This window comes from Natator depressus, chromosome 5 (genome assembly GCF_965152275.1).
Source record: "Natator depressus isolate rNatDep1 chromosome 5, rNatDep2.hap1, whole genome shotgun sequence".
NCBI lineage: Eukaryota > Metazoa > Chordata > Testudines > Cheloniidae > Natator > Natator depressus.
The window spans coordinates 93459367-93472095 of record NC_134238.1 but is presented as its reverse complement, the minus strand read 5'-3'; the positions used below and the strand labels follow the sequence as shown (position 1 = coordinate 93472095).

At 39.9% G+C, this 12729-nt stretch overlaps 1 protein-coding gene across 2 annotated transcripts in view; it reads right to left on the bottom strand.

Moving 5' to 3' along the window:
* Positions 1–12729, bottom strand: part of LOC141987662 (guanine nucleotide-binding protein subunit alpha-14) — a 65261-nt gene that overhangs the window by 8597 nt on the left and 43935 nt on the right. For both annotated transcript variants that reach the window (XM_074953221.1, XM_074953220.1), the window contains 3 exons: positions 11974–12158; positions 5669–5823; positions 3499–3627 (listed from right to left, as the gene is read on the bottom strand). In XM_074953221.1, coding sequence (XP_074809322.1) covers positions 3499–3627; positions 5669–5823; positions 11974–12158 — 469 coding nt within the window. The remainder of the gene's footprint in view (positions 1–3498; positions 3628–5668; positions 5824–11973; positions 12159–12729) is intronic.

Below are 12729 nucleotides of genomic sequence, written 5' to 3'. Positions count from 1 at the left end.
GAATGGTGGCTGAAGCATGAAGGGGCATACAAATGTTTTGCATAAATACCTTGCAACGCTGGCTACAAAAGTGCCATATGAATGCCTGTTATCGCTTTCAGGTGATATTGTAAATAAGAAGAGGCAGCATTATCTCCCATAAATGTAAACAAACTTGTTTGTCTTAGCGATTGGGTGAACAAGAAGTAGGACTGAGTGATTTGTAGGCTCTAAAGTTCTACATTGTTTTGTTTTTGAGTGCAGTTATGTAACAAAAAAATTCTACATTTGTAAGTTACTTTCGTGATAAAGAAATTGCACTACAGTACTTGTATGAGGTGAACTGAAAAACTCTTGATTACAAATATTTGCACTGTAAAAATGATAATCAAAAATATAAAGTGAGCACTGTACACGTTGTATTCTGTGTTGTAATAGAAATCACTATTTGAAAATGTAGAAAAACATCCAAAAATGTAAAATTTCAATTGGTATTCTATTATTTAACAGTGAGATTAATTGTGATTAATCTTTTTTTGAGTTAATAGTGTGAGTTAACTGTGATTAATTGACAGCCCTAATCAAAATATTTCCCTATAGACATGGGCAGTGATAAAGACTGTTTGTTGTTTATAGATGAAAAAGTATGATGTTGGAGTTGAGGGTTGTGCATCACAGTGCGCTGTGTGCTCTGTAGTTGGTTCTGTGTTGAAAATAAGGGTTTTTTTGTAAAGCTAAAGAGCCAGCGTATGTTTGGATATGATGATGCTTTGGTGGAAGGACAAATGCACTGATGCTGATGTGCATGTTATAAAGGAACATAAGAATTGATATACATTAGCAGACCTGTGGCCCATCTAATCCTGTTTCTTGCTATAATTAGTACCTGATGGTGCACGAACCACTAAGCACTACAATCATACCAACAATAAATAATACTACTAACCATTTTTTCTTCTATTGTTCTTAGAAACATAGCTGACCTTAAAAACCTCTAAGGAAGGAGATTCCACCACCTCCCTAGGTAACCCATTCCAGTGCTGCACCACCCTCCTAGTGAAAAAGTTTTTCCTGATATCCAACCTAAACCTCCCCCACTGCAACTTGTAGGCCATTACTCCTTGTTCTGATGTCTGGTACCACTGAGAACAGTCTAGATCCATCCTTTTTGGAACCCCCTTTCAGGTATCTGAAAGGGGCTATCAAATCCCCCTCATTCCTCTCTTCTGCAGATTAAATAATCCCAATTCCCTCAGCCTCTCCTCATAAATTATGTGCTCAAGCCCCCTAATCATTTTTGTTGCCCTCCGCTGGACTCTTTCCCATTTTTCCACATCCTTCTTGTAGTGTGGGGCCCAAAACTGGACACACTACTCCAGATGAGGCCGCACCAATGCCGAATAGAGGGGAATGATCACGTCCCTTGATCGGCTAGCAATGCTCCTACTTACACAGCCCAAAATGCCATTAGCCTTCTTGGCAACAAGGGCACACTGCTGCAAACTTGCTGAGGGTGCAATCCACAACATCCTCCACATCATTAATGAAGATATTGAACAAAACCAGCCCCAGGACCAACCCTTGGGGCACTCCACTTGATACCGGCTGCCAACTAGACATGGAGCCATTGATCACTACCCATTGAGCCCAATGATAAATTAAATGCGGGAGTGTAATCTTTAATTTGACCTGCTAGCTCATTTGACAATTGAACACTGCCTTGTTGCTAGGATCTTACTTCAAGTAGCTACCTCAAGTTAAGATCACATCTTTATTTTCTAGTGATGATGAGGGCTAAGTTTGACTAACCAAAAGAGTTTTATGCCATCTTCAAAATTAGCCACCTTGCTTTTCCCTCCTTTTTTCAGGTGATTAATAGCATGTCATAGTACGGAATCTTGGGCATCCCAGTTAACTTTTTGCTATGCTGACCATGTATCGTCCTATAGTTTTCTCTCTCAAATGTCTAATTCATGAGAATGCTTTACTGATGATCTCTTTGGGCTCTAGTTTGAGAGTCATGAGACCTGAGCTGTATTACACCCAGATCAGCTGTAGGACCTCAAGCAACTCGCTGCACTTGAGTTTCCTTAACTCTAAACTAGAGCTAATTATTCATATTCTCCTTTTTAAAGTGTTTTGAGAGTTACAGATGAGAAAACACACTGTATAAAAGCTAAATACTATTATTATTTAGCTGATGTGTTTACAGAAAATGCAGTTGTGCAACTTTAAGTTAATTTTTTGTGGGCATTTCCGATATTAAAATAAGACAGAGGACAATAGGAGATATTGGGACAGGGAGGGGGGAAGAAGAAGAGAGGACAACAGGGGAAGGTATGGGGTAGCAGATGGTTGTAAATCTGTCTGCATGGATTGGGGATATGGGAAAAGCAAGGCTATCCAAGGAGGAGTGAAGCAGGGTTTGGCAGGTGGGCAGAAAAAACAGTACAGCAAGACAACCCAGCCTCAGCTGCCCAAACTCTTCAGCCCTACTGCTCAGCTCATTTCCCAATACCATGGGGATTGCTGGCATATTGGAATTTGAATAAAAGAGAATGCCTAGTCTTGCTCTCTGCTGCTTTCCCCCATTCTCTGTGGCCTAACTGCACACAGCATTTTAAATATTTTTCATTGACATTCATTATAAACCACAGGACGGGTCACTCCACAGAGAAGCTGCATGGCTTGCAGAATTTCGAACTCTACTTCCCATGTAGCTCTGGGTGCAAGGTTCCCCTCTAACTGCCTCTTTCATGCCTGCAGTTGGTAACAAGGGAGAGGACACACTGATGGGGACAGCCTGTAGTCAAATATGCAGAAGAAACAGAGCTTGCATGTTAGCTAGGGAGGTAGCGTCTCAGATTAGCTTCTTGTGGTTAGTCAGATGGATCTTACTCGGGTCCTTCTCCCTATGACTCGTGTCATTAAGTTGGGATCAAGCATGAAGGGCGAGCAGAGAGGCAGGGAAAGTGAGGATCTGGTGATGGGGAGGAGATCTCCGGAGGCTGGGAAAGCGTGCCAGAGAACTGAGTAACTGCTGGATCTGGACCATTCTGTCAGCGTCTCTTAAGTTACTTATTGTCAAATCAGAGAAATAACTCAGGTTGTTGGTAATATCTTCAAGCTAAAAGTTTGAAAAGAGGCCTTTGACGTTCTATGTGATGTGTGCGTGAGCAGTTTGGAATACATGGTAACTGGGCTTGTTTGGATATAGGAAGGCAAAAGTTTTTAAAAAAATTAAATTAGCCCACAGTCTCAAAGAGGAATGGATTTTAAATATCCTCTGGAAAAGTTAGAAAATGTCATTTAAAAAAACCATAGACAATTTAATTCTCTAAAGAGTTACTTATTGAATTTGGAGACTAAATTCAATCACTGAAGTGTAAGAAACTGATATTAATCCTGTTTTGAGTGTAAGGCTCACTGTAATCTTAAGGGCAGAGTCTCTGCAGACAACTTCATAAAGTCATATATCTTTGACTGTATTCTGGCAATGTATGAAAAATTAAATCTTACCTAAAAATAATGTTTTCTAAATCAAAAGGATACTCAATAATTCCCGTAGTTGGCACTCTGACTCTGAGAATATCTTGCTGAGTTGGCACAAATGAGGGCAAGGCAATACGATCAATGTCAGTAAGGTAACTGCAAAATAAGATACACGTATATCTTGCTAAGTAAATGTTTTGATGTAATGAATCAAAATATGGAGCAGTAAGCATAATAGTTTACCCACAAACCAAATGGAAGAACTATATACTTAACATAAGAGAAATAATTTATACCAGGTTCTTTAAATACAGTACCTGCAAGTATATGCCTTGAATTTACAGATACCCACTTATTTATTCCATACCAGAGGCGTTTCCCAGGCATCCCCAGCTTCCTCAAAGAGTTAATTTGGTTTATATCCAAAGTTATTGAGTTCTCCCTCCAGTTGCCAAAGACTACCATGGCCCAGCATAACACCACAGAAGGATGCAAAATAATTGTAAACTCTTTTATCTCACAAGTTTGATAACTGAAACTTTCATGAATGTTCTAGCCTTGCTCACCATGCAGTCACTTCATGTCCATGTATTAGACTCCTTGCAATGGGACTGACAATACTATTAAGCAACTTTATTTGTTTAGACAAAAGCTTCATAATCTATAACAAACTTATCCACATTCTTTTCTGGAGTAAAATAATCCTGCAATGCAGGCAACACATTATTTCAGTATATACAAAGTGTGGTATCATCTTCCCCTCTCCAGGTTCTCATGTAGATGGGGCCCTTCAGCTCTTCAATTTACAAAACTGTGTATAAAAAGTGATATTTAAGGGAATCTCTACGCTGCAATTAAAATCTGCAGCTGACTTGGGCTTGCAAGGCTCTGGTTATGGAACTGCAGTGTAGACATTCTGGTTACAACTGCAGCTCAAGTTCTAACACCCTCCCAATTTACAGGGTCCTAGCATGGGCCAGCTGCAGGTGTCTAATTGCACACATACGCTAAGGCAGCGGTAATCAATAGGCGGACCGCAAGCCAAATCTGGACTGCCAGACACTTTTGAATGGACCCCGGAAATCTTTTTATTTACTTATTCTTTTATTGTAGTCTCTGGAGTCTGGACCTTGACAAAAAATAATTGATTTCCCCGCCCTAAGGATTGGAAGTGTTTTCCAGAAGATGCTTGGTGGTGTTTGACAGGAGTTTTCTTACTTCTCTTTAATATTAAAGAGATTTGTCTACTTTCTGTGCTTTACATTAATAACAAATGGATTGATTAGTCACGTATAGATAAATTCATTTATAGATAAAGGAAATCGGTAAGAGTTTTCTGCCTTTAATGCAGTTAGTCTAGAAATCTAATTTCACCTCTTTGATTGCACAAGATTTATAAAGCCAGGGTTTAGTCAGACTATCGCATTCTTGTGCTTAAATAAATAAGTGTTACTTGAGGAAGTCAGAAACCACTCAAAAGAGCGCTACAGGTACAGAGTATTAATATCTGCAACTTTTCTTCTCAGCACTACACAGCAACAGCAGATGGGCCAGAATCCTGTTGTGAAATACAGGACAAGACAGATCCCCAAAACACATTAACGGTTACATTTTCATAATCAGGAACTCTTTAGAATAGATGTTTAGCACAGACCATGAATGTGAAGAGTACTTTTTCCTCCTTCGAGGAGCTATAGCAAATCACCAGATTACTTCTGTGACCTCAGAACTATAATTTAGACCACACTAGACAAAGGAAGATTTACTTCACAGTGAAGTTTGAGAACTTTCAAATATGGCTAATTTGTACACCAAATTTCATTCCCTAATTTACGTACTTTTAAAACTATTATTACATAATTGTGAAACTCACTGCCCTGCCCGCTTGACGTTGATGTATTTTGTGCAGCTGTTTTCAAGCTGTCCCCAAAAGGAAATTTAATTATGTACCAGCTGTGCTGACCTCAGCATTAGGAGGGAGGGTAACTGCACAGAAAGAGGAAGATATTTGGAAACAAACATTTTACACAGAATTATTTTAAATTTTAGCATAAATCTCAGACTAATTTAAAAGGTGGGTGAAATTTTCAGGCCAAGGGATATACAGGAGTAGATGACTTAAGCAGGGTGAGTCCACCACTCTTTGTAGCTCTGGGAGAAGCCTGGGGTCAACCTTGTGCTAGCACTGTGTACTTACTATTTAGCAGAGTCTGAGAGCTGGTATTCTCTCCGTCTATCATAGCACTCCTGGATTCCTGGATCTGCCCAGAGCTTCTTGATTGCTTCCACTTGTTTTCTTTCTAGAGCTGTTACTCTGTCCACCTCCACTTCTCTGATCAGCTGAGCATTTTCCTAATTAAATGAAAAAATGAAACCTGTATGACTAAAATTTGTTACAGGATGATAGGTTCACTGGCTGTGAAGGAAGGGAGTGTATCTTCTGCTTTAACTGGTGTTAGCAGTACATTAATAGGAGAACTTCAACAAGGAGCATGGGGGAAGACAAGCAGCAAAAAGGTAAAATCACCTGAAAAAACAAACAGCCATAAGGAATGCATCAGCACTGAGTGTCTTGTCGGCACCAAACAAAGAAATTAGTTACCCTAACGTGGCCATTATTTGCAATTCAGCACTACTGTATCCTATTGACGGAAGGAGATTTTTGTGGTAAAGGAAAGCATTCCAAAATGGCTGAAGCTAACATAAAAGATAGAAAATCTCATCAACCTGATCACTTTTATCTCCGTAAATTTAATTAATCCTAATTTCTAAGTGTACTAACTTTAAAATTATTATGGGTGTTTTAATTTCAGTACAAACAAAGCTTTCCAACTGAAGATTAGATATCTTCTTTAATGTTTGCTAAATGGGAGCCATAGTGCTGTAGGCCTTTAAGATTTCTGTAAGGCATGAATGGAGCACGTTTCACTGAGAAGAAGCCGTGATCATCTGCAATAAGAGCGATTCTAAGTTTTTTACCATGGATTGTGGTACCCTGAATCTCTGCTTTGGCCATTGAACCCCTTGTAGTTAAACAGAAGAGGTGACAAAAGACACCCCTACTGCTGCCCTCTAGGACAGGGCGTATGATAAATAAAGGTATGTACTGGGAGAATTATAAAATTTTTACTGTAGTTATAAATTGATGGAGGAAATTACATTTCTCCCCTTCTACAAAAATGTAGTCGCAAAAAGCCTTCTGTGTACCTAATACTAGAAAGCCCCATTTATTCACTTGTTTAAGAGATAAAAGATGTTTAAGTGTTTGCCGAGTAGTTATTTGTGGCTCTCCTTGAAATATAACAGGACTGATCACTGTGAACTGGCAATAGGAGAACTAGGAATATCTGGTTTGCTAAGACTTCTGCTAGTACGTTATTAGCTAGATTATTTATACTGTTCTTTATGATCTATAATCTCAGATTATTTTTTCTCCCCAGGAGTATTGTTATGCTGGGTTCCAACCTGGAATTCGGCAATTTTGTTTCAGGAAGCAATGAAACCTTTAAAGTATTTGAGGCACTAGATGCTCCTGACAGGATGTCTAGAACTCGCTGTAAAAGCCATTCTGGTCCTACAGGTTTGCTATTTGAACTTCATTTGCTGATATTTTTGCTTTAATTATACTTTTTTCATACAATAATTTCAAGAGCTATGTGAATTTGCACTAGTTGAGAATCTGACCTACATATCTGTGTTGCATAAACATCTTTACAGAACTTTAAAATGTGGCTTTTTTTAATAAACAGTTTTTATTAAAATAGCAAGTATAACGGTCAGCGAACCAATGGGATGGCACATTTCTGAAAGCATATGATTGGCATTATTTCCAAATGCAAAAAACTATTGATTATGCCTTTGTAATGATATTGTCGAGTTACAGCTGAATTTATTCAGTTTGACCTTTTATTTCTTGGGAAGTACCAATTATGAGTTTTTGAAGAGATTTTAGCTTCTCTTCCAAAATAAACTGCTCTGCTAAAATGGCCCTGGTATAATTATTAGATCACTTCTTTAACTTAACTTTCCCTTATGTTTTGTGAGAGGCATTTGTCTCACTGACATTTTTTTCCAAAAGTGTTGCACATGTTCATTAATACAGTGGAGAAAGATTTCTTTTTAAAAAAAAGAAAAAGGAGAGAGGAATCTATCTCGTCTTTGTCATCCCATACTTCTAGCCAAGTGTACACTGATGCTGTCACAGTTTCAGGGTACCTGTATTCCCTCTCCCCGCACATCCCCCATGGTCCCTTGAGGGTACCCACTTACGGTTTCCAACTCCAGTCATCACATCTCTGTCTTTTTCCCCTCTGACCAGGGGGCTTTAAGGCTGCACAGTTTCCCCGCCTTACACTGTGGTATCCCCATTGAGCCAGTCTGCCTACAGGCCAGCATCTGTGTTTTGCTTTCTTGCTTTTTCTAAGCAAGCACATTTATTCCTAAGGTAACAACAGAGGCCAAAGTCTTTCCAACCAAGCGTTGGGGCCCTCTTTGGACAGAAGATCCTTTCCCTTTGCTGGATCAGAAAAAGGCCTTAAGTCAGTTTACAATTTTATGCTAAAAGCCCTCTTTGGCTGTTCTCTAAAAACCCAGTCTGAACCACTATATGCAAGTCTCTCTGGGGGTGTTTACAACCTAAGTGATTCACCTTAATCACCTCCCATTCTTTCTGGCTCTTGGAGGAGCTGTGATAACCCTTCCCCCCTGGAGTTGTATACAATCCCTGGCCCACAGCGATACATAAATGTATGTCAGTATGGTCCCCAAATCTATTCCATGAGGTTGCAATATTTGTCACAGATGCATCATCTGAATCCATTTTAGATGCTAAATGTTTTGAGGCTGTTTCAACTTTAGCTAGATAAGGAATCAGAAACTTTGGAATGAAAATGAAATCAAAGTTTTGCCACTGACTTAAATGTTACCAGGATTTAATCCAGAATAAATGTCCAGCCATTAAAGTTATGGCATCTGGCTAATTGACAGGGATAAAAGAATACAGAAAGCAATTATAATGTAACACATACAGAAGTTAATCCCTATTCAGCCAAACATTTAAGCAAGTGCCGTCAACATCACTTCAATGTGTCTTAATTGCTTTGCTGAATCATGGGTCTAAATACAAACTACAAACTTCCTAGGTGGACAGTATTAGGTACTAAATAAATACACATACAACATTTAAATATCATACATTTTTATACACACACTTCAGTGAGTATTCCAGATCTCTGCGGAAGCATCTGATTTTTCCAAGAAAGAAGAAGAGTCATAGAGTGCATGCTGTACTAGACTGCAGGAGGATGAGCCCTTGAAATCTCCAGGATAGGAGTTAAGGATTGAAAAGTTTAAGTAAATAAGAGCAAAGCCAGAAAAAAAGTGCTTGCATTTGATGGAGTGGGAGTACTCAAAATCCTTAAACTATTGTCACAGATTTCTTTTAAACAACTCTAATGTTTCTCTGGGGAACACCAAATTGCTCTTCTTCATACAGGATGAAATTCACCCCATGCAGCAGGCTAGACAACTCTTAACCACCACTTAAGTTCCACTTTAGCCATATTTTGAGGGTTTAAGTGGGATGCAAGTAGTGCACAGGCTACTTCTTGGTCCTCTGCCCAGGAGCAAACGTTACCCATAGATTATTACGAAGCTCTTGTTTGAGATTATTCAAGGTTTCAAATACTTCAAGCAAACTTCCATACTTTTTTTTAAGACCTATTACTATTTTCTAGAGATCAGTAAGGGAAATCGTAGTTTCTTCTCACCACTCTGATGTATATTTCTTTTTATTGTTAAGCACAGCATGAGATTTCACACACACAGATAGTACCACTTTCAAATGCAACAAATGTTAGGGCTATGCACAGATTATTATTATTCATATTTTGGGGGATGGGGAGGAAGTTTCTGATTCTGAAGTGGAAAGACCTGAATACTGACCACTTACATGTCTTCAATTATGTCTGGTTTCAGAGTAACAGCCGTGTTAGTCTGTATTCTCAAAAAGAAAAGTGATGAAGTGAGCTGTAGCTCACGAAAGCTCATGCTCAAATAAATTGGTTAGTCTCTAAGGTGCCACAAGTCCTCCTCTTCTTTTTTCAATTATGTCTGTTTTTCAGGCACCAATAGGGCAGGTATCACAAAGACCTGTCAGGACTTTGTCTTGTATTTATTGTAGTACCGCAGTGCCTACATAATTTTTGGCCTGAAAACACTCAATTCCATACCCACATTTAATTCATAATCTGCTCTTAAAAGTGCTATCATCAAATGTAAACTCTGATTTTACTAAAATATTCCCTATTTATTTTTCAAATGTAAAGGATATGCTCTGATATTGCAGAACTTTTTGTATCTAAAGATGCTGTACACTGTAAAAAGCCTGGGTATCATTTCTTCTGGATCCTTCACAAAGAAGGCTGAATGTAAGAAGCTTTAAGGAACTAGCTATTTGTCTTAAACAGGATAAAATATTTAGCCAGACAGGCAGTGTGTCAGCCTCCTAAAATGAGTATTTCTAGTCCTTATGTGTGTCATTCCCATCCACACTGATCCACTGCAGCAGAAGAAAAGTGCTGCCTGCTACTTTACATTGTATTTAGGTATTGGTACCGGAGAGGAGCTTATGCCAAGACACAGACTCTCTAGCATAAGCTCCCACATCCATTCTGAAGTACAATTATTGCAAAATGATTCCACATACTACAAATAAATCTGCTGTCAGGCAACAGACTTCACAATTTCCCAGATCCTATAACCTTGCTTTCATTCACACATCTATTAATCTGTAAAACAGCATCTACCTCTAGGACTTCAACTTCCTTAAATGGATATCAGAGTTACGCTGCTTGTAATTTCAACAGCCTTGTTTTATTTGGGTGCTGAAAAATTGGACAGCCTTTCAGATACAGCAAAGCACGTTACAGTTCTGTAACTGAGAGAAGTTTTCCTGAAAAATCGACTTTTCTAAAACAAATTTACATAAAACTATCGAATTTGTCTGCAACATTTTAATATTTTACAGACAGTTGAAAATTTTTAATCATTTTCAAAAAAATGTTTACCAAAACACACACTTCCTTACTGGTAGTTATGGTTTTGGTAAACACATTTTAAATAATGATTAAAAAAATATTTCTACTACAATTTAGGTAAATATTAATGAAAATGTTTCAAAACAATTGCAAATGGATTTTGAACACTGTTTTCTTGTTTTTCAGCCTGCTCTAAGATGGAGCCAATCTTACAAAGAGAATGAGATGGCCAGCAGCTTCCCCAAGGGGAAAGTTTGCTCCTCATGGATATGGTCATGTTGGAGTATTGCACAAGTGTAAGTTAGTGGGGTCTGGGAACCAAAAAAGCAAGGGGAGCTCCAGGTACTCAGACGAAGGATTTATTTCACAATTGTCTAAACTGTCAAAGCTCAGGTAGATAACTCGTCAGGTGCCATTGTGGGAACCAAGCAATCACTTTGTCCAATTACTGTTTCACTTCAGGTGTAGGACAGCCTAGGCAGCATTGTTCTTCCCAGGGTAACCGAAGGCGGAGACCATCCCTGTAGCAAAAATCTTAACCCTGAGAGAGCAGTGACTGTACGAGTCCATTGCATTTTTCCTTCTTCCTCCCTCCGTAAAAGTGTTGCTGCCTTTGAAGCACGACTGTCTCTAAAGAGGCATTTATAGTTCAAAGAAAACAGAACATCTAGACTGACTGAGTCACGCATGTTCCAAAAGGAAAAGGATACATCAGTAATAGTGTCAGATTGCACTGAGGGGAAGGGACAGGGCTGACCCTGTGGGGCTTACCTCTGACCGGCTCCAGCACTTACACAGCGCCTCCTGCCCGTGCAGCAGGCTTGCCCTGAAGTCCTACCCCGGGACAGGTAATTTGCGGTACCATGAGAGAGAGAGGCAGGCGTAGGGCCGCTTTTCCTACAGCGCGCCAGCCCAGCCACCTCTCCTCTCACAGGGACCGGGTCCCGGCGCCGCGGCCATTTAAAGGCCCCGGCCCCGCCCCCTCCCAGGTGGGAGGGGGCGGGGCTCGGCGCACAAAGCCTGAAGCGGCCCACGCGCGAGTGGCGGAGGCTGCTGCAGCACCCGGAGCTCCGAAAGAGCAGTGAGCGGAGCGCGTCCCGCGGCGGCCGGCCTGGAGGGGCAGGGGCAGAGACAGCCACAGCCGCCGCCGCCTCTCCGCTTACCCGGCCTTTTACTCTCTTCCAGGCGCGCCTCCGCCCCCGGTGTGGCGGACGCGAAATGTGACTCTGATTTCACGGCGTGAGTAAACACAGTCCAGTGCTGCTTGGCCCTTAGCCCTAGCGCATGCTGCTTTTCATCTCCGATACTAGCTGGTCAATCACACTGTATAAGGCTGATTTTAAAAAAATGTAGCACACTTGGGTGAGGTTTGTTAAAAAAAACTCCCACAGCAGAACTGAATTCCTTCTTCGTGAGTGCCTCCTCACCAGTTATGTAATGAAGCAAAAAGGAAGACTTTTCTTACCTTGTTTTGCTCAGATGTGTACTGTATTTTTAGAGTATCCATAGCTCTGATCATAGCTTGTATGGCAGTAAATATGTTTTGATAAACCAGTTTTGTGAAGCTTTTCTTATCTTCATCTGTGTAACCTGACCCATGAATAATCCTCATCTGTTTAATAAAGGTACTCTTTCCACTTTCTCCTGTGCCTGCAAGAAAACACAGTATGAACACAACATGAGTAATGCTTGCAAACATTACAGAGGTTAATGTTTTAACAGCAATACAGAGGAATACAAAAGTTTCAGTTTCTAAGACTCAGGTAAGTGTCTTTTAATTGATAATCAGTGACAAAACATAGAGCTTGACTTTATATTTTTCCAACTCTTTGGATAAAATTTGCATACTGGGAAATTTATAGGAAATGAGAAAAGAAACATGCACAAAGATTAAGCCAAGCAAAGTGTGTAGGATTTACATAGGAGGCTGCACCTAATTTACATTAAAAGAAATGAGAACACTAGGTTTTTGAGGATTGGAGATACATTTAACTTTTAAGCAACTACTGGCATCAGGTGGAAAAGCATGTCTGTCTGGTAGTTAAGGAGTGTTGAGATGAGAGAGCAGAGACAAAAATGGACATGCCCTGGAATGTCAACTAATTACAGTTATTTTGACTTTCAGAGGCTTCTTCCATTCATTGCACCCTATCTTTACCATAGGGGGTTTGATTCCCTCCTCTCCACCCTGGATTCTCTGTGCCTCTAGTAAAAATTCTCT